The sequence below is a fragment of the Atractosteus spatula genome, chromosome 9 (genome assembly GCF_055471065.1).
Source record: "Atractosteus spatula isolate fAtrSpa1 chromosome 9, fAtrSpa1.hap1, whole genome shotgun sequence".
NCBI classification, from domain to species: Eukaryota; Metazoa; Chordata; class Actinopteri; order Semionotiformes; family Lepisosteidae; genus Atractosteus; species Atractosteus spatula.
Genome location: NC_142714.1, coordinates 12,827,409 through 12,849,694, shown reverse-complemented (window position 1 = coordinate 12,849,694; position 22,286 = coordinate 12,827,409). Strand labels below are relative to the sequence as shown.

Genomic DNA, 22,286 nt, shown 5'->3' with positions numbered 1-22,286 from the left:
GTGCTGTGCAGGAGAGAAGGAAGCCAAACCTCAGAACACCCAGCTGGCTGCTCTCCCTCTGGGACTCCAAGGTAATGATTCACTTGTCTGCCACAGATCTGCACAGATCCTGCAGCTTGTACAGATTTTTGGGGTGTTATACATTTATATCCTTCTGATTGTGAAAATACCAAAGTATGCATTTATTACTGTTAGAATAATATGATGAATGCTAATGTAACCTGTATGCATTATGAAAGTTTTCAATACTATCTCTGACCTAAGCTCATTTTATTTATCAGTACTTCAGATTCTCATAACCACATCATTTTTTTAATTTGTTTTATACATGGAACCTCATCATTACTTTGAATGACACTCTGCTTTAGGAACTTTTTACTCACTGTCTTATTCCAGTTCCCTGGTATAGTTTTGCTGTTTTGCTGATATTACAGCGAAGCAAACTCCCAGTCACACAGTTCTGCTGAAGTTTCATATTTACATACTGTATATATTTGCCTTGCAAAGCTATTCAGACCCTTCCTACGGCATCTTTGACATTACCAAATAATGCAAACATATTTTCTTAAAATGATTTGATCAAAAACCTGAATGGTTAGGGTGAAGACGTCTAAGGGCAAATGATCATTCAAGATCTCATGGATCATCCAAGGTTTAGTCTTTAGCAGACTGAAACAGATTTTTCTATATTTGTCTGTACTTTGCTAAACTCATTTTTCCTCCAGTACTAACAAGCTTTCCAGTTCCTGCTAAGAAGAAGCACATTCCCATATCATGATGCTGCCACAGATATGCTTGACTGTAGATATGGTGTTGACTAGGTCTGTACCAAACGTAACACTTTTAAAAAAAAAAGTTCCAGTTTAGTCTCATCTGTCCCCAACATTTTTGCAGGATCACTCATGCCAGGTGATCAGTTTGGAGAGACAGTCTGTTCTATAGAATGTCTTGGCAGTATGATGCTCTTGTCTTTTCTTGATGACTGAGCAGACAGTGCTCACGAGGTTATTAAAAAAAAATGTACCTTTACTTTTTCATTTGCAACTAAAGCATGGTGACACAGATCCCAGCTCAAACTTCTTACATTAACTTAGGTTTGGCACATCAAAGGTTTTGAATCCTTATACAATCATGACTCTTCCATTTTTTCTTTCATATTAATCATCTAAGGAATTAAGCAACCTTTTAAACTACAAAATGTGAAAACTGGCCAAGGGTCTGAATACTTCTACAAGGTACTGTCCATTTTAAATGAGCTCAGCAAGCCTTTAAAAGCACAGTATTACTCTCCAAAGAACTGTCAACTCAATCATAAACAGTTTCTGTCAGAGACTGCATTAGCTCAAAAACCTGGGGAATATAAGACTGGTCCTGGCTGACATAAAATATGCATCCTGTTAAGGACAGCTCTTTTTCAAACTATTCCACTGCATGATGCGCTTTATAGTGAGTTAATATCTGGCGAGAACTTTATCAGGCCTTATAAAATTCATAATATCATTTCATGGTAAAAACAAAACTAACTGTTCTAAATCACTGTGAAATCATGGTAAAAAGATAGTAAATCATGACAGTCTTTTAGAAATTATAGCACATCAAAGTGATTTCATGGAATAAGAATGGTAAAAATGTTAAATGGACGAACGTTCATAAGCGATATTAGTTCCTGTCACTAAGAGAGGGCTCAAAACAGTGAAATGTGAAAGTCTTTGAGACATCAAGGCTGCAAGAAACATCCGTCTGTAGTGATGAACCAGAAGGATGCTGAAATGTTTGCTCAAGGACTTTCCCTTTAGAATACAGAAAGGGAGTTCCTTTCCCAGGCTGAAGTCAAAAGGTCAAACTTGCTTCATAGCACAAACAAGGGATTTTTCCATTTAGTGTCACATCCACCTGACGGAGCCAGTGCAGTCAGCAAGAGTAACTTTGACACATTGTTAAGGTATTTAGATACTTCCTGTCAGGATATCTTTTCCAGCTAACTAGTTGTTGAGCAACTGAAACATGCAATATGGGACCCACTTTGTCAATGAATCAATGTCACAACTTTTTTGACTGTCAGTGAGCTTGACATTAAAAATATAATTCAAGTGGGTAGCTGCGTCAGCATGCGTAGGCTGCAAAGGAACAAGTAATAGGTTTATTCCACGCTGAAAAAGAAGAAAGAGAACACAACGTTTTGACCGTGAGGCCTTCTTCAGGTGTGCCTGAAGAAGGCCTCACGGCCGAAACGTCGTGTTCTCTTTCAGCATGGAATAAACCTATTACTTGTTCCTTTGCATTAAAAATATAATGTCAAGCTTATATTAAATTATAAGCTTATAATGTCAAGTAAATATATATGCATAACCATTGAATTTGTATGTCCTTATGCTTGTGCATATTGTTTACGAAACATCTAGAAAGCCTGTCTAGAAAGACAGACTTACGGTTACCATTAAGAAGGAAATATCCAGTAAGTGTTTTCCTGATGCATCTAAATCGGAAGGCTGATCTGCAGCGCAGTTCCTCTTTCTACCAACAGGGGCCTCTGTATGCTTATCACCTAGACTCTAGGTCCTAGTGAATGTCTTGCCTCTTGACTCCTCCTTCCTTGAGGGGGTGCTTCATACTCACACAGCTTAAAATGGTAAAGCAAACAACAGCAATAATGGATTTAACCGATTTATGATCTGGGTGGAGTATTTGCTGAGCTATAGCACAAGAAATTAAAAAAGTTGAGTATTACATAAACAGAGAATGTCAATGTTGTTTTTGCTCTGTGGGTCAACATTAGTTCACTCCTTTGCCTGCAACCCTTTCACCATGCTGATGTCTGTACTGACATTAAGCTGCAGGAGAGCTGCAACCTTTTGACAAAATGTACTGAGAAATACAGTGTACAAAATTCAAACTGTTTAATGGCTACAGCTTTACAATGACACAGCTACTCCCGAGAGAAAGACACTGAGGGTGGCTTCCAACAGACAACTGTTCTAAACGTAGATCAACATACTCAAATCACATAATTACACCTGACACAGACAGCATAAGGATATTTAATATTTAACTGATTCAATGCAAACACCCAACATAAGTGCTTATACAAGATCTACACCTACATCATGTTTGTATGCATAATACAGCTATGGTGAAGATATAACAGCTATTATTTGGAGTAGTAACATTACATAACTAACATGCAAAAAATGTTTAGTTAAGCAGAGCAGCACTCGCTATGTTAAAGACACCAAATCCTGAATTCCTGAACCCTCCCCTTCCAATGCTTTGTGCAGCATGACCAGGACACCATGAGAGCAAACAGCACTCTCTCAGCTCTGTGCTACAGTGGCTCTTTTTAAATAGCTATATCCTACAAAAGCACGATTTCACGGAAAAACACATTTAACACTTCTCCCCAGCTATTCTAAATGGGATAATGCCGATTAAAGCGGAAAGATTTGTCACTGTAATTTGTACACCACAAAACAGGAATCAATCCATTCCAGCAGCATTTTGTCCCCTGAAGCCAGCAGTAAAAGGCAATTTAGAAAAAAAATTAGGTTGTGGATCTTTTTCTTCTTGAACTTTAAGCTTGTTAACAGTTTTAGAAACCTCATGTGATTACGGGTGAAAACTGTCTTGATCGGGCTGAATTTCCCAGTCATCTTCATTTGCAAGAATGAAAGGAACTTTCTCGAATGAGTTGGCAATCACCTCTGTGAGGAACCTTAGTCTTAAAAACCCTCCCTTGCCAAAATGTCTTGTTTTTGGAACCTGTTCCAACACCCAGCCCAGAAGATAAGGCCCTACCCAAAGTTCCATCACCCACGTGTGTGCATGCCCACACAGGGTAAGACTTAAAGCAATATTATAAAGAAACAGCCATTTTAGTTTTTATTCACTGTTTGTCATGGACTTCGTACTCCCTCCAAATTCCTACAACCTTAACATATGCTTTGGTTATTTTCAAAATGATTACGGCACTGAAAAGTTGTTCAGGCCTAGCTAACTGGTGACGACTGGATAATTCATTACTCACTACATGGCAACTTCAAGGAACTTTCAAAATGCATACAGTATGTCATCTTTGTGCATCTTGTTGTTTTTAGCCCTTGTTTCACAGAGAAAACATGGTTCACCAGAGGTTGCTTATTTTCACAAATCCAGAATTTAAACAAATTGATAAGTAAGACCTTGAAATGTTGTTGTGAGCTAATTGGAGATTTTGCTTCGCCTGAAGACTGCAGTCTCCAAGTTAATCTTGTAACTAATTTGCAAAGCCTTTGCACAGCTGTAATGGAATGCTTTGCAACACTCTAATCCACTGAACCCTTTTTCCCCAAAATTAAAAATCCTGTCAACACACCTCCAAAGCAAAAATCACACTTTTTGTTGTATCTTTAACACAAAGCACTAACCCAAACCTTTCTAGAATTGTGCAGGAGACAGACCTATCTTCCAATCTGTGAACTTGCAATACCATGTGGTGTATTAACCACAAGCATTTAAGACTGGCACAGCTTTCAGGTAGTATAAATGTTTTTCCTAACAGCTTATGGAAATTCTCTTGTGCACATCAATTAGAACTTCTGCAAAGAGAAGAAGCACAGGGAACTTTATATCGAGTCTCTGAATCCACACCTGTCTCTGTTCTGCAAATATGTGGTTTTGGTTATCTGGAATCCCAGTAAGGCAAGCATACTGTAATCCTCTTAAAATCTCTCTTGGGTAAATAACATAAAGGTCAGAGATGTGTAGGAAACACAAGGTCTTTTCGTATGCACTAATTTTCCATATTTTGACCCCAAGGCATGCAAAAACTGCGACAACAAATGCGTATCTGAGTGTGCCTGGCACAGCAAGAGTGTGGGTATGTGTGTGCTTAGGGTGTGTGGTCTGTGCGACCTTCCCTTTCACAGCACTTTTTATGTTTCAATTTCCTTACTAGTGTGTGTGACAGACAGGCACAGAGCAAAAAAATACATAAATTATGTGTAAATATTTTCAACACGGTAAAAGACACAGAGTCATAATATAACTTCCAAATATGCAATGAACTATGACTAGAAGGTTTTACTAATCATCTTCAATGTAACGTAAATTCTTCCCCAGGACTGGTCATCAACTGAGACATTTTACATTGATACAAAGAATAAAGAACAGCAAAGAAAGATGAAATTTTTAAAAAGCAAACCATATTTTCCTAAAAGGTCAGTGACCAAAGTACAGTATTTCCAAGCAGCTCATTTGTAACATTACTGTGTCTATTGGTTAACTTAAATTCAGTCTTTTCTGTAACAGTCATGTAAACATTCAAGGTCTTCAAAAGATTGACAGTCAATTTTATAAAGAAGCTATTTGACTTTTTTTTAACAAAAATACCTGTTTAAGGACTTAAAAATAAGAATATTTTAAAATAAAACACTATTCATTTTATCTGGTATGTGTTTAACACAGTGTTTCGGTACAATCTACATCCAATCAGGTTTTTTTTCTTTGAATTGCTTGCTCATTTAAAAACAGTTGAATTATTGATTTCTTCCACATTCAGATATTTGCTTTCTTTTCCATTATATTGCATTACATAAGACGTGGCTGGTTCTTCATGTTTGTTTTTCCAGCTTGTGTCGTCCCTCATCCAGTAAGCATCTCAGTGGGTGCAAAGTATAGATTTTTCTATGCCATTTACTCTCAGGGTTGAAAAGTGTTTTCACAAACTGTTTAGGGGATATATAGCATGCTGTATCTACAGTACATGACCTGAGAAAGACAGGACAAATGCAAGCGCTGCTTCTGCTGTGCATGGGATTGTGAGTGTAGCACTGCAACAAGACCTCGTTTACTGAGATATTTTCCCTGTGTGTTCTTCATAGTTTACATATAGTTTTTATTAAGAAAGTATTTTTTGTTCTTAATGCTGACACTCTGTATTGAAGCCAATCATAATCTAGCAGCACTTATGCAGAGGAAAAAAAGCTCTGTTTATCACAACAGCATCAAAAAGAAAATATTGACTAGAACAAAACAGAATATTATTTATGTCAGACTATATAAGCAATTTAAGTATTGCATTTCTAAATATACTATAAATATTTAATACCTCGTGTCATTAAGTGGCTTTGGCTGAAAGAGCCAGTGTAGCCTGCAGCAGAAGCAGTGTAACCTACTGTAATATAATTCCTTTAAGTCTGGAGGGCACAAACCTTGAGGCCAAAGCTGATGCCTTTTAAAGAATACTGTGTCCTGCTACTGTTTTGTGTGTGGAAAAAAACAAAGTAGTATTAGTAGATAGATAGATTAGTAGTATTAGTATTGCTTTTGTTTAATACTCTTTAGATTTTAAAACTGAGGAAGAGCAGACAACAAGCTCAAATGTGGTCTTTAAAATACCTGAAACAATCAAGAGTTCAGAGGACTAAAGGTTTTAGAAGTGTCTTTGTGGTTGCCCACAACTTAAGAAAGGTTGCAAATGAGAGGTAAATAATAACCATCTTGTTTACTTGGTTATTAGTAGCTAACTGATCTGAGGATTCAGCCTTTTCTTGAAAGAAGCCACAATATTGTCTGCATATCTTCATAATTACAGTATACTAAAATCTTGGTTAAATGATAAAAAGTTAGGATTTCATTAAACTCTGTTAAGAAGCAAAGAAATTTGCAGCAGATGTAGCTGGCTTCATGCCTACATGCTGTTGTCTGGGCACTTTTTAATCCTTTGCTTTTGGTTGGTTCACTCAGTTCATGTCTGTGTGAATATACCTGATGTTCGTCTTGGTAACGCTGCCCCAAGGTCATTATTAGACACGGATGTCAGAGGGCTTTGTTCAGAGTGCTATCATTTCGCCTTGCCTTTCTGCTGGTGCCGTTTGTGTGGCACAAACAATTCAAGCATAAAGGACAACAGAGAGCCACACAGAAACGTTTCACTCAATAAGAAACAAATACCCAACACAATACAATACAATACAAACAAAACACATACTGTCTGGTTCTTTAAAAAATAATAGGAATTTCCTGCAGTGTGGACATTTAAAACCTAGTATCTCCAAAAAGAGAGAAAACAAAAGTTGTCCTTTCTGAACTAAACTTTTAAATAAATCCTGTATGTCATTATTTTGGTGATGTATACACATATTTACACAATACAAAATAATTCACAGAACAAATGTCCAATAAACACTGCTAATACTTTATTATATCATGACAGGTTTACCCCCATTTAATATAATAAATCATACAAAAAAATTATCTGTAATTGCCCTTGACGGGTATTTCTGTTGGTCTAAAAATTAAAAAAAACACTTCCTTAATATAGAGCACAGCAGAGGAAGTGAGAGACACATGTGGTGCCTTCGACCTTTAAAATCTTCACAAGCTTATTGGTGTAAACAGCAAAGGAAAAGATATATTTGTGATGACATTTACATTTTAAAAGCCTACATTGCAGACTTCTTTTATTTTCATATTCAAATTAAGGTTGTTGGGTTTTTTTTTCCAAATCAATCCTTTAAACCTACTCAAATATTTTTAAAGGGATTCTGTAAAAGTGCAAAGTCGAGTCTATAGATGATATTTATGATGTGTGAAAAATAACATTTCTTAAAATATAATAATTTGAGTGATTTCTCTTCTTAAATGAAATTGATTTTTCCTTCTTTGAAGCATGTGGCATCTAAAAAGTATAGAGAATCATGCCAGAAAGTATAAAAACATTATTTGTAAATTCTACAGCAATTCACTGAGTCATTGACGAAAGTATATACAGTACACCCTGCGTCTTAAATTAGTATACTAATAAAAAGTAACTCTCAGACAGTATCCTGCCTGAACAATTAGCCAGAATTCTGTGAACTTCTTAGGTGTCAATAATGAGGTTTATTTTGATTTATTTTGTTTACATTTCTTTCTATTTTTGTAATATCTCTGGGTTTCTCACTGTTATCAGCCTAATTGATACATGTATTTGGAGCTAAAGGCCAGGTCATAGCTTTGACCTTCATTTCTCAATGCTGTGCTGAGATTAACACAAGTAAATGACAACAATATCCTTGTTTGTAGCATAAGCTGATGTTTGCCATTCTGAAAAACAAGAAGGAGAATACAGACGCGCTTCAAAGCACGAGTTTGAGTTTAACAGTGTACGCACAAAGCATTGGCAAAGCCACCAGCACGAGATTTGTGTCAAACAAAAGAGAACTGTTTATGCCAACCACACAGCGTCCCCAGATACCACCAACACCTCCCCTCCCTGTGGAGCAGAAAACAAGGACAGTGCTGATTCAAGCTGAATTAAGCCACAGAAACATAGGAGCTGAATTCCACTGCACAGCAAGAATCCGTGCGGAGATCTCCCTTCTGAGACTTTTACCAGACATCACACTGGGCAGACTTAAAGATGTATAATCAATATATTAAAAGGGTATAAGCATTGACCAATCCTATATCTACACTGAAATTCTCTTCTTATATATAAAGTATTATAGATAGATATATTTTATATACTGTATCTAGATACAGATATATTTTTGTATATCTATACATGCCTGTGTATATATATAAAATATATGTTTTTACGTGTTTACATGTTTATAAAATATACATATACAGTATATTATAATTGTGTATTATTATATACTGTACTGTGTATGTGTATTATATTTACAGTACGCCATTACAGCTGAGACATTCTAAAAAAATGAGCTCTATTTTGTCATTAATGAAGTATTCTAATAAAAGCATGAACTTCATCTGTGCAATTGTAGAACCAAAAATTAACTATTGTACTTTGTATCTGTGAAAGAGAGAGTCTTTATTATCCACGGGGGGGCAAGTTGTTTTAAAAAAAACAACAGGAACAACAATATACCTACATGTTTGCATAGAAAGTCAAGTGTTTAGTAACAATATGGCTACAGGTACGAATGAGAATTAGCAAGCAAAAAATGTAGCAAGTTATCTGCTCCATTTTATAATATTCGGCTATCTGATCAAGATTGAGGTCAATGCTGTAAAAAATACTAGACACGAGATAAGTGTGAATATATTTATACACTGGGAAGTATTAACATATAACAAATGTTGTTGGTTTCAGTGTATACACTGTACTGTATATATACACATAAAGAAAAAACAGTAAAACAATAAAGGATGGCAGAAATAAGTTAGAAAGGTGAATGTTTCTAAGAAATTGTGATTTTTAAAATCAAGGCTAAGTGGCTTGTTATGGGTAAGATTTTGTTCCCTGTGCTATATCCAAGAATAAAGAGTGGAAATACAGTACATTCTCACATTAGGACAGCACTGCAAAGATGCGGTTGTTTGCCTACAGTCCACCAGCCGGAGTCAACCCACAAAATTCAGCTGAATGGTTTGCATAGACAAATCCGGTTTGTCCAGCAAAGTCAAATATTGAGTGACTGTCACTATAATAAGCAGAATAAGGATGTAAGTTTATCCCTTTGAAAATAAGTTAAACTCGTGCTTAACAACAGAGAAAATGTAAATCACCTCAATTTCACAGCTCCTGTGTGTTGTAACCACACTAAACTGTACTGATAAAAACATTGTTTGGTGGCACTATCAATGTGACATGACAACAACTACAGTATATGATCTGTCTGCACTGCTGGGTACCAATCAGGTTTTTAAGTTCAAACATGTTTCCCCTTTCTCAAGACGAGAAATGGCATTTTCGCAAAGGGGAAACACCTATTAACAAGACCACTTACTATAACCAGAAGAAATCTCCTTTTAATAAGTAGAATGGTGTTCCAGCCCATTACTTCTCAGTTCAAGCACCGGTGCCAGTAGGTCTTCAGCTGTCCTGTGAACATGCTCTGCGTGTAAAGGATATATTCAATCTTTGCTTCCGATACACTTTTAAACGGTTCTGTTTCGCAACCCCTTCAAATGCCACAAGTGTAAAATTAACTGCAGCTTTCATAAACAAGACAGAACAGGCTGACGTATAGGAAGTAGAATGGAACATTGCCTCTCTTCTAACTTGGAATGGAAATCCTTCTGCGTTCCACATCTGTAACAGAGCTACGTCACAGTCGTCCACCAGTTCCTCTAGGGACAGAAGTGTTGCCCATTGTCTTTAGTACAAAAATAATTACGGATCTTCAGAAAGAGGGTTGCCCAAAATGTCCTCTCTCCTGCAGAGATGCAGAGAAGATTTTACCCCCTTTTGTTTTATGTACCTTGCTAGACTCTTGCACATTTGTAGAAATAATTTTTAAAAACTCTCCCAGTGGGATCCAAGAAAAATGATTAGGTACAAAAAACAGCTTTTGTTTATTTTTACGGCATGAAACACCCAGAACACTTAAACCTATTTTATGATATTGACAGACAGTTAAGACAACAGTCTTCATGAGGCATGAAATGTATGAAACAGAGCAGATGTAATGAAATTAAAGAATTTACAAGACACTGTTAGCACTGAATAATGTCCAGTCCTATCTCTGGGAAAAGGCTACTTGAGGTCTGCTCTGCCTTTAAAAAGGAAAATACAGGTGACATTTACACACAACTATAAATGAGGCCTATAACAACTACACACTTTGATACGATAAAATCTTATATTGATTTTAATTGAAGTAACCCACCCCCAAAAATCACAAGAAGCTGCTGCTATCTCCAATAGTCCCTGGTGCCAGTGACAACATCAAAGGGAGGAGGGGGTGAAATATGTTTTCCTCCTCTCCTGGTATCCCAACATTTCCTCCAACAACCTCCTCTCGCCCCCCCCATCCTGAAAGCAAAAAACAAAAGACTGGCCCCTTTCTCTTAACAAAACCATGAAAAAAACCACACGGAGATTGATTATTACTGGTCTTATTACTGGTATTATTATGTCCAGCCCAGCTTTATCCCCCCCAACTAACAAACACACTGAGCGGATGTTGGTTTTGCCAGTGCTTACTGTACAAGTTTTAATCTCCCACAACTTGGCAGTGTGAAAAATAACTAAATTTCAGAACTCTTGTGCACATAACTCTTTTGAGGATGAGGATACTACTCTTTAGTCTGTGATAAAGATCAATATTCACACAGCAAACACCCACCAGGAAAGTGTAACAATCCATGTTCTCTTATACACCCTGATCACCTCCAGTTCATCTGGGAAAGTAACACATGCTTAGCCAGAAATTACATCTCCTGATGAGCTATTACATTAATATAGAGCCTCACTCTCAACATTAGGAATCTCCAGAAACATAAACCACTTTACTACATAGAAATGTGCCTAAAAATCATAATTCCACACCTTTGTTGTTAAAGGTAATTATAAAGTAACAGATTTAAAACCAAAATCACATACAGTACGAAATTGAAAGGAAATCTAATGTCTATAAGCCTGGAAGTAGATAATCAGTGACTGCTGCAGAATATTATAATAGCCAATACCTGCTGATATGCAAATCTTGCTTTTCAGTAACCACAAGCTATTGAGCTACAAATGCTTTCAATTCTCAGCCGCTTTGCCTGAACTAAACAAAAATCAAATGGGATTCAAATGAGGTTAGTCAGTCACATAATTTAAGTTAAATACAGGCCCTTTCAAATGCACCGAAAATAATCAGGATACGGTAAAGTTCCAGTCTTCGGGAGTGCCCCTGCAGGCACTGTATATTGTGCAGGCAGTTATTTTGTGTATACTAAAATCATGAGTACAAAATTCCATCCATCCTTTTTCTAACAGCCTCTTCCAATGCAGGGCTGCAGAACAGCCAAAGCCTATCCTTGCAAGCAACAGGCTCAAGGCAGGATACGCCCTGGGCGGAATATCAATTCCCCACTAGGTATACGCAGACACAAACACACACCAAGGCCAATAATCCCTGAAGTGTATTAACCTACCAGTATGTTTTTGGAGATAACCAAAGCAAAGAGGAAGAACATATAAACTCCACTCACACAGATTCCCAGGTATGAAATTGAACCCAGAGCCAGAGCACTGTAAAGCAGCAATGTTCACTCACAGTGCCCACCGGTGCCAAACAATTCAACATTACACATTACATCTTTGGTAGTTCTGACCTGTGATTTTCTAGTGCATGTACAAACAGACAAAATGTCTACATAGCTAGAGCATGATCCTACTTGATAGTAATTGTAAGAACTTGACATAAATGTAAATTATCACTTATTAATGGTGTGTGAGACAGTGAAGAGAATGCACTACATCAGACGGGTCTTATAATGGTATAGATCACTTTTTTTTCTCACAGTGTTGCACAGAATACAGGTGGGCTGTCTTTTAAGTAAATCATCATTCTTGTTATTTGAGTCCATGTTCCAAGGCAGCTTCATAAGCCAAACAGTGATTTGATTAAGATCCTAAAACTGTTTAAGAGATTTTTGTTTCAGCTGAAAATGGGCTTTCAATTCTCAGTAATGTAGTAATGCACAACTACTTCAAAATGATCATTTAATTCTCAACTTAAAAATCCCAAGCTAATCAATTAATTTAGTATACTACACTGTGAAATATCAAAGAAACTTAAAAGTATTTCATATACTGTACAGTAGGCCTACTGTATATATCTTATATATTGAAAAAATACTTTCATAGCAAATGCAGTTTTAAGATTTTGCATACACTGTGTACAAATATACATTTACATATTAACGTAATGTATTCACACAAGTTAAAACAATTACATGTTTGTGTCTTTTCAATTGTTGCTGATTTGGTGGTTGTCAGCCTGTAATTTACGTGTTTTGAATACCTTCCAGTGTTAAAAGGGTGAGGCTCTTTTCCCAGATCTGATCTGGCAAGCTGTTCTGCCATCAAAGCTCATGCCCACTGCTGGATTTGATCTGTGGGCAGCAGTTATGTTATATTAATTAGCTCTGGCTGATTCACAATGCTGTGGGCAATATAGGACACGGGTAGTAGGCCTCAAACTGTGTAGGTGTGTAGTACTGTATGAGCAGCGTGCTGCATATAATCAAGGAATGCAAGTGCCCTACCTATAACAAATACTCCTGAAATCAAACAACACAAAAACATATTTATCTGCCCATCTGTCTGTCTGCCTCCAGTTCATTACAGCTGCATGTCATATGTCCCCACACAGCCACAGCCCTGTGTGTCCCAGGTGTTAAAGAAAGAAGGATAATGCACGTTTGCTGTTTCCAGGTATCTTAACTGTAACTTTATGCCAGTTTGGCAGTGTTGCTCTAAACGTTGTCCTCCAAACTGAAAAAAAAATTACGCTGACTAGAGGCCATTCAGTGTCTTCAAGCTGTTCTACGGATCCCAGTCCTCATCTTTGTGGGGGAGTTTCAGAATTCATCATTACATAACATGTCAGTGCTCTTTCTGGAAGGAAATTTAATTTAAAATCTTAAGACATCAGACAAAAAAATGAATCTGTTCAGCCTCTTTGAATTCAAAATGTTCTTTGCATGAACGGTCTGTGTGAAGTGAGCGCACTGTCTTCTCGTTTAACACATCTCGTTAGTGGTTAATTGAGAATACAGACTGTCTTATTGAGGATGTCCAATCTATTCAATCCATTAACAACGTGTTTACAGCAAAAACGAAGAGGACTTGTACCTTATAAAGACTTGCCACATCGAGCACTGAAACCCACAAAGCAACGCTGCAGTTTCAGATCAACAATATAAAGGGAATAAAAAACATATCTAAAGGGAAAACAGAATCTTGCACTCTGGATCTTCTTGTTTTGTTAATATTTAATTTCAGATGCAGCAGAGAAGCTCTTTGCTCCCGTAACTTCGAGTTAACTTCGAGTTACGGGAGCACAGTTCCCCCATTTTTACTCAGTATTATTTGTTATTATACCTAAGCAGGATGGCAAAATACCTTTCCGGTATTAAAGTGATCAGCATTTCTGATTATCGCACAATCCGGTGAGAAAGAGTTTTATAAAATCACTTTAAAACAGTTCAGCACAGACGCATAAAAGTTTGTTCTTTTAGTTCAAAACAGGTTCACAGGTTCAAACTACAGTGTTACTAGTCGTTTCATCTCGTTTAAAATGTCGCTATTTAAATTAAGGTTCACACGATTTAAAGGCAGTCAGGATTCCCCCTAGCAAATTAATGCAGTAAGACGGGATATTAAAGAAGAGAACTTACTATGCCAGTGTCTTCCACTGGTTCCAAAGTAACAATGCCTTTACTCTTGGTCTCGTTGTCACTAAGAATGTCATCTTCGGATTCTTCAAAGACCGACGACCCGGTTGAAGAAAGCGAGGAGTTCGACAGCTTTCGGCGCAGAGGCCCATTAACATCGCCCCAGTCTTCCTCCTGCATCTCTCGGGGGCACCCGCCGCCCTCGGGGGTGATCGTCACCTGGGGCACGCGGTGGTTATTCAGCCGGTTCCATCCACCAGGTGAGTCGCCCCTGGCCTTGCCCGCCGCGCCGCTGCCGAGCTCACCCACCGGCGAGCCCCCGTTGCAGCCTTCCGTCACCTTGCGGCTGGCTCTCCTCTCCTTCAGCGAGCCAGTCCCGCTGCTCCCATGCCCACTCGTTTGGCTGAGCTCCCTGTTAGACCTTCGCCGTTCTTTGGGCATGTGTTTGCCTGGGTTGGCTTGGTGAGGGCGGCGAAGGTTGCTGTCACTTCTGCGGGGCTCCTCGAACAATGATCTGAGCTCCACCACGCTAACTCCGGTTATTTCATGGCATATGAATTCCGTCCGCTTTCCAGACTTCAGTCCAGCATTTTCTGTCACTGAATTGGCGAAACTACGTTGTCTTGACTTGCTGTTTCTGCGAGAGCTGACGGCTGTCCCTGAGAGTATTTCTTGATTGCTATCTCGCTGCGTAGTGGGATCTCCACTTGTGTCGCTGTATGTGTGGAGCATAGCGACGACGCGGTTTACATGGGGTGTCTTCCTTATTTTGCAAAACACTTTTTTTTTTCTGAGCAAGTTTCTTTCGATTTTACTTTAATGCTTTGCAGACAAGCTGAAGCGCGTTGCTACTCGTTTTGCGGGTTTGCAGCACTTCCTCGTTCAGTCTCGCACAAGTGAAGAATGTACTGTATGCTAAGGCAGTGCCAGCGCCACTTGCTATCTTGAAACAATCATCAGTCTATGTAAACAGCCTTTGGGAAACCTCGCTCCTGAAGTACTGACTCACACTTAAGCAATCCCCTGCCTCAAAATGACAAAGGAGGGCAGACCTTTGAGTGTTAGTAACTCGATTTCTACGTTTTTCGGGCGGCGTTCTAAATGTTTCTTTAGTATGCGGAATGAACCCATACTGTATTAAAAAAAACAGCAAAGAAAAGACTGATTCGGTTTCTTCTTTTCTCCCATTCCCAAGGCGAAAACGCACAGTCACTGTTTCTATGTCATCAGATTGGTGAAGGGGAGTGTAAGCGGTCCCTTTCCGATATCTATTCCTCCCACATTATATTTCCAGTGTAAAAGGTTGAAGATCTACCTATAATGGAATGCAAATTTCAGAATTTGAAAGCCTTTTTCTTCCTAAACGGGTGGATCTGCACAGCATAATGCTTCCAATGCACACACAAGGTCAGCTCCATTAACATTCAAAACGAGCAAGACATCATCAGCCAAATCAACCTCATTAGTTTTTGAAACTCCTTTGCTGTTTGTGTTTTGGGTGATGGAAAGCTGCTAACTAAACCCTTCACCAGCCCACGTCATTAACACAGTGAAAAAGGCCATACCAGTGTACCATGTTCACATTTCAAAATGCAACGATGCACCAGAAATGAGGTTTTGAAGCACATGGCGTGACCCTGTTCTGTGACGCATTTTCATGAATATTAATGGAAGAACTGACCCTCGTAGTCTGAAAGGGTGAAGACGACGAGGGGACACGATACAAGTGTTCAAAACCCTCAAAGGATAAACAGTGGAAAACGAACCACAGGGCCCAAGTGGAAAGTATGTGGAAGTGCATTTAAAGCCAAGAACAGTAGAGATTTCCTTAACCAAAGGGTGGGAGTAGGGAGCAAGCTACCCACTCAAGTCATTGAAACTGATATCCTGGCTTCCTTCAAGAAACAGCTGGACGAAACCTTTCGATCTATTAGTTATTAAGTGCCAAGAGGGCTAAATGGGTGGAATGGCTTCCTCACTGCTTGTATTGTAATTTACTTTAATTCCTTTCTATTAGCAACTCTTCAATCTCCAGGGCAGTTGCCCATACTGATCCACTTTAATGGAATGTGTGACCACCGGAAGAAAGAATGTAAAGTAATTAATGATTATAAAGTGAACATAGAGGAAAGGGGAAATGTCCAACATTCTCCACATACCAAATTAGCAGACCAGCATAAACAGAATAAAGTTTCTCCCCCATTTATATTTATATAAAACCAGTTTGTGTCCTATTTTTTAAAGCCAGAATTTTTTTTAATGTCAGAATTCCCACTCTAAACAAATTCCACTCTCATCTGCTTGTCGTCAAAACGTCTACAATACTGCCGCTGCACTTGTTGCACTGATGTTTTTTCATTAGAAATGACGATTTCACCAGTGGGTGGCACAATGGCACAGGGGTGAGCATGCCGCATTACAGCCCTCAGGCCCTGCATTCAATTCTGGACCTGGGGTGCTATTTGTGTGGAGTTTGCATGTTCTCCCCTTGTTGGTGTGGCTTTCTTCTGGGTGCTCTGGATTTCTCAAACACAGTCCAAACACATACTGCTACTGTAGGTTAAGGGGCTCCTAGAGTGTGTGTGTTTGTGTCTGTGTTTGCCCTGCAGTGCACTGTCACCGTGTCCAGGCTGCGTCCTGCCTTGTGCCTGTTGCTTGCTGGGATAGGCTCTAGCTCTCCTGTGACCCTGAATTGAAAGATGTGGTTAGAAAATGATTGGATTGATCATCAGATTTAGTAGGAGCACCTTACTGATAGTCGTGTTTTCCTATAATGTTAACCAGGTGTCTCCAGCTCTTGAAAAGCCAAATTCTGGAAACTATTACAGAAATCTTCAAATCTTTCATTTCCAAGACTTGGAAAATGTTCTTATCATCTATTGCAAGTAACTTGTTGTATTACTTAGAAATCATTTACAACAGAAATTGTCAGCTATCAAAGACCAGAGCTCCCATAATTAAGTATATTACTTGCTCAATTGATCAGTAACTTACTAGCATTCCCAATTTATAGAAACAGATGATTTGGGGTAACCTTTAAGACACTGAATTGGACATCTCCAGTGCCCGGTCTGCCATTATGTATTGAAAGCTTTATGTCTTTCCTTGCGTAAAGCACTAGGGTGTCACTAAGGTTTCTTTGCAGTTTACCAGGTAACACCCAGCTACAGTAAGTACAAAATTACTATCTTAATTTATACCTACTGTAAAGTACTAAGGTGTCACTCGGCTAACTTGTTTGCCTTAAAATACAGACATTAAGCAATTTCTGTATCATCAGGACAGTGATTTTCTTGGTTCCATGGCACTAAGTGAACAGAGAGCACATACAGTTACTCCCTCCTCCCGGATGAGTTTCCCCCTCGGCCACACTGGTCCTCTTTCGTACTGCTGGTTGGACTGGAGCAACTGGGATAAAGTACCTCTTGACTCAAGCAGTTTCTGTAGTGGGGACTTAAGCCCACAACCACAACCCACCAGTTATGAATCCAGAGACTCTTCTGTACATCACCCCCATACTATGGACTGAAGCATAATTAATTTCTGTGTTCTCTAAATAAATACAATAATAATTCAGTGTATTTAACACTTCCCATTAGCCCCCAGTTATGGTGGGCAACTCGGTTCATGTGGGAGTTAATGTAAAGTTCTTGCATCTACAGAGATTACTAAGTCATTGGTGAGGTAATACAGACACTCAGACTGTTTATATTAATGTTAACAATAAAATATATATATTACTTGCTCTGATAAAATGTCAGCTAAAATTGTAATCTCTTGTTCATAATATTTACTTTACCTTTGTGGAACATTTAGGCTAGAAGCTCTCAGATCCAGACCTTACTGTCATTTGCCAACTGCGTTCCAGTACTGTATATTGCAGACATTGAAGTATTACACTTATATAGCGCTTTTCTGGACACTCCACTCAAAGCGCTTTACAGGTAATGGGGTCTCCCCTCCACCACCACCAATGTGTAGCATCCACCTGGATGATGCGACAGCCACCATAGTGGCCAGAACACTCACCACACCTCAGCTATCAGTGGGGAGGAGAGCAGAACACCTCTTCCAGTAGCAACCTTAGTTTTTTCCCCAGGAGGTCTCCCATCCAGGTACTGACCAGGCTACACCTGCTTAGTTTCAGTGGGTTGCCAGTTGTGTGTTGCAGAGTGATATAGCTGCTGGCTATATCATATTGAATGTATAAAGTCCATAATAAATCCTAAGGGGAAAGTCACTCTTTGTGAAGCTTGTTTAGGAGTGCATCTACAAATTGGTAAATCAGGAGTTGAAAAAGGAAGTACCGTACATACAGTACTATTTGAAAAGAGGATTTCCATTGATTCCATTGAGAACCACTATCACTGAGGAAATCACCAGTTCAGGCAAACGTTGCTAATTCAAACCCACCGTAATTGTAAGCTAAATCCCAATTTGTAAAGGCCTGAAAAGGTCTTAAAAAAATCTACGAGGGGCTGTCTGCAGACATTGTCATGTTTCTCATTTCATCACCACTAAAACAAATTCTCATTGTGAGCAGAAATTTCCATTTCATAAAATAAGAAAATCTCTCAGCTGTGTTTTTCCACCTACTGTATACAGTATGTTAGTCTGCATAGAGAAAAAAACTCACACGTGTATCAATAATGAACCCAACAGATGATTGGCAATTTGAAATTAGATTTTTGGAAAACCTGTTTAACATAAAGGAATGTTATGGCACTGTCTGATTACCTCTGTTTTCTCCCAGGAGAGAAGAATATCATTTTCATAGTTCTTGCTGTGGACTCTTTCAATCCAAAAGCCATAACACTGATCATGACAGAACTACAGCATTTGCACTTGCAGTAGGTGAACAAGAATTTATTTTTATGTCCAGGTACTGCAGCTTTCTGCCAAAGACAACAGAACAGCTTCATCAGCACATTAAAATGATGCCTGACTGGAATACAATGGGCAACTGTAAATGGAAATATCACATCTCTCTTGGACAAAAAATTAATGGCTGACCATTTTTCATATGCCTATACACAGCATCAGATAATACAGGACTTGTCTGTCCAGAGAGAAATGGTAAATAGCATACATGTATCCAGTATTAGTATTACCTTTTGAGTAGTGTATTTTCCCTTGCCTATGGTGCCCAGCATTTAGTTTGGTTTCAAGCTTATGATTCTGAGAATCATTTCCAGGCAGGTATACTGTATAGCTGTAGTTGGACAATGTGTCTGCCATTAGTAAAGGTAAATTAAGCAGTTATGCGTTTCCTTTTAAACCAAGTGTTCAGGTTGTTTACCTATGTAAAAAGTGTCACATAGAAATAGGTTTCATAATTATTGGTATCGGAAATACAGTAATCATACTTGTGAACTGCCAATTTTTTTGTTGGTGCATTTCATAATAGTGCTGTTCTGTGACCTTCGAAAAATGTACTGTAAATATCCAAAGTGCTTCATTTGTCATGTGTTTTGCTAGGAAGATCAGTAATGTGTTAGCATTAGGTAATTTAAGGCATAAGGCAGTTTGTTACTAAGAAATCCTTAGCAGAAACTACGTACTGGCCAAATTTCCCATTGGCCTTTACCAATCATGGCCTCCTAATAATCCCCATCTATGAATTGGCTTCATCACTCTGTTCTCCTCCCCAATAATAGCTGGTGTGTGGTGAGCGTTTTGGCGCACTATGGCGGCCATCGCATCATCCAGGTGGATGCTGCACATTGGTGGTGGTGGAGGGGACCCCCATTACTTGTAAAACACTTTGAGTGGAGTGTCCAGAAAAGCACTACATACTGTAATTGTAAGCAATTATTATTATTATTACTGAAGCAATGTGAGTGCTATATACTGTATACTGAGGGAGGTCTCACGTAATGTCTCAGTGAATTGGAAGTTCAGCTCCAAGGTGAGGTCTGAGTTGTGACTTGGTTATGTCACTTAGCTAGAGTTTGCAAAAAAAGGACAACACACTATTTGGAAATAATACTTAGAGTTACTCACTGCAATTCAGCATAAAAAATACAATCTAGTTACGGGAACTGGTGAAGAGTTATTTAAAGATATTTGCTATTCCTGGTTTCTAACACTTGAATTGGATTATGACTTTTCCCAGCAAAGTAATGGAAAACAGAGTCAGCTGTAGAGTCTTTAGTAAAATGATTAAATGCTCAGTGGAAATTTCAAATCCGAGAGGCACCAGAGAAAGCATTTCAAACCATTTCCAACGAATCTATTATTGTCATAGCTAAAAACAAAGGAAACCGGAAAGAGATGGAGGAGAAATAGCTTTGGTAAACCTCAGATGTTTAGATTTTCAGAGTGCAGTGCTGTACTTGGTAATTGGTAAGGAGTCAGGGTAAGGCCAAGGTCATTAGAGCAAAACAAACAGAAAGCCTTAAAATGATCAGTCTGGTACCTGCACAAGAAGGCTTACATCGAAATAAACAGAAGGACCCTTTCACGGGACGTCACTGCATAGTCAAAGGTGGGACTGATCTTTTCTGCCATCACTTACAGTACTTGTTCTACAGGGCTGGGCGGCCCTTCCTTCAGATTATATATAACTACCCCATTAGTCACAGCAGTGCATTAGTCGAGAAATCAGATTTCGAAATGCCAACTCGGTTTGTTATACTTGTCTGCAAATACTGGCATGCAGTCAAATGGATACAGTCCCCTTGCAGCCGTACCTTTATTGCACAATTACAAAGCCAGTCTCCTCTGAGTCACAGACACCTCTGATTAGAAGTTTTCTAGCAGCAGTAGCAGCCGTGAAAGCAAACAGATGGCCGTGCCAGGTTCTTAAAGCTGCCGCTCTCTCAGGTCTCCAGCCCCTACGCCGAGAAACCATTTACAGAAACGACAAACACAGCCCCGGGGAAGGTGGACCGGCCTCCGCAGCTCCGGACAGAGCGACCTCCACCTCGGTTCCGAGAGAGATCACAAGTCAGCTTGAAAACAACCCCCCCAAAAAAATCTATTTTGTGTTTTTTGGGCATGGCAATCAGACAGCAAAGCAGGAAATGCTTGACATGTTGATTTAATAGTAGTTCATAAAAAGAAAAGCTACAAGTAAGAAATCCTTGCAATAAAAGCAGACAATAATATTGTATTTCTGCTCACTTGATTTAATCCAAGTCCAGTCCTCTCTCTATTTTTTTTTTTATTTTTCTTACAGTCATCTGTATCATCTGTATGCGGTTTGCAAAGCTATAAAAACCCCTCCTACGGTATTAGTGGTAATACCATTTGCTATTCTGAGCAAAGTGTTCCTACTGTGTTCCACAGCCAGAGGGTGAGGCGTTGGCACACCTAACAATTGAGTTTAAGAAAAGTGAATTGGAAATGCCAGTTGCAGTGCACAGGCCAACAAAATGGGGTACAACACAGAAATGTCAGTCAGCTAAAGTTCAAAATCTCTGTACCAGGCTTCATAACAGAAAGGAAGTTTTGTGATAGAGATCTAAATCATGTGTTTTATGTAGGCTCCCTTTCTGAGCGCTACAACAGAACTTTAATCTATGGGAAATGGGAAGAATTCAGATAACTCTGGCTAGTGGTCAAAACCCGTTGCCATGGTGATAAACTTCACCTATCCATTTAGTGGAGGCGTCTTTGTACTTGATGCAGACTCAGTGGTTTAACAAGCTTTTAAGCTGGGGAGACTTTGGCACAAAGATTAATGCCGAGCTTTGGCACTGGATATATCTGGGGTTTGAGGTTTAGAATTTAGGCCCCTTATTTATGTGCTGGATGAAAAGTAATTAATGCACCTTCTTGTATAGCACAAAGGACTTTAGGACAACTCAAGTCAATACAATAATATCCTCAAATGGGCACTTAAGAAAGACTAATGTGTGGGTCGGCTCTCTTCCGCCTAGTCCACGTTTTGTGTCTAGTACCCTCTAGTGGCTATCGGGAGGACTGCTCCTAGGCAATTAAGACAAATGTTTTTAAATTCAAGAAAAAAAAAATCGTACTGTAGGTCATCAGTATAAGAGGAAAGATAATACCAGGATGAATGGAAAAGCAATTATTGTGGAAATAATGGAATTTTTTCTTTCTATGTAACCTATATTTCTACATAGCATTCAGTGTATTAAATGAATAGCATACTTTATTTTCTCTTTATTACTGCAAACGTTTATTATAATTGAATGAGTCATTATGTGTACATGTAACAAAGTATA

At 38.7% G+C, this 22,286-nt stretch overlaps 1 protein-coding gene across 1 annotated transcript in view; it reads right to left on the bottom strand.

Annotated features, from left to right (window-relative positions):
• Positions 1–14,948, bottom strand: part of itpka (inositol-trisphosphate 3-kinase A) — a 28,031-nt gene extending 13,083 nt beyond the window's left edge. The window contains exon 1 of the mRNA XM_088925995.1: positions 14,098–14,948. Coding sequence (XP_088782121.1) covers positions 14,098–14,826 — 729 coding nt within the window. The 5' untranslated portion in view covers positions 14,827–14,948. The remainder of the gene's footprint in view (positions 1–14,097) is intronic.
• Positions 14,949–22,286: the final 7,338 nt, after the last annotated feature.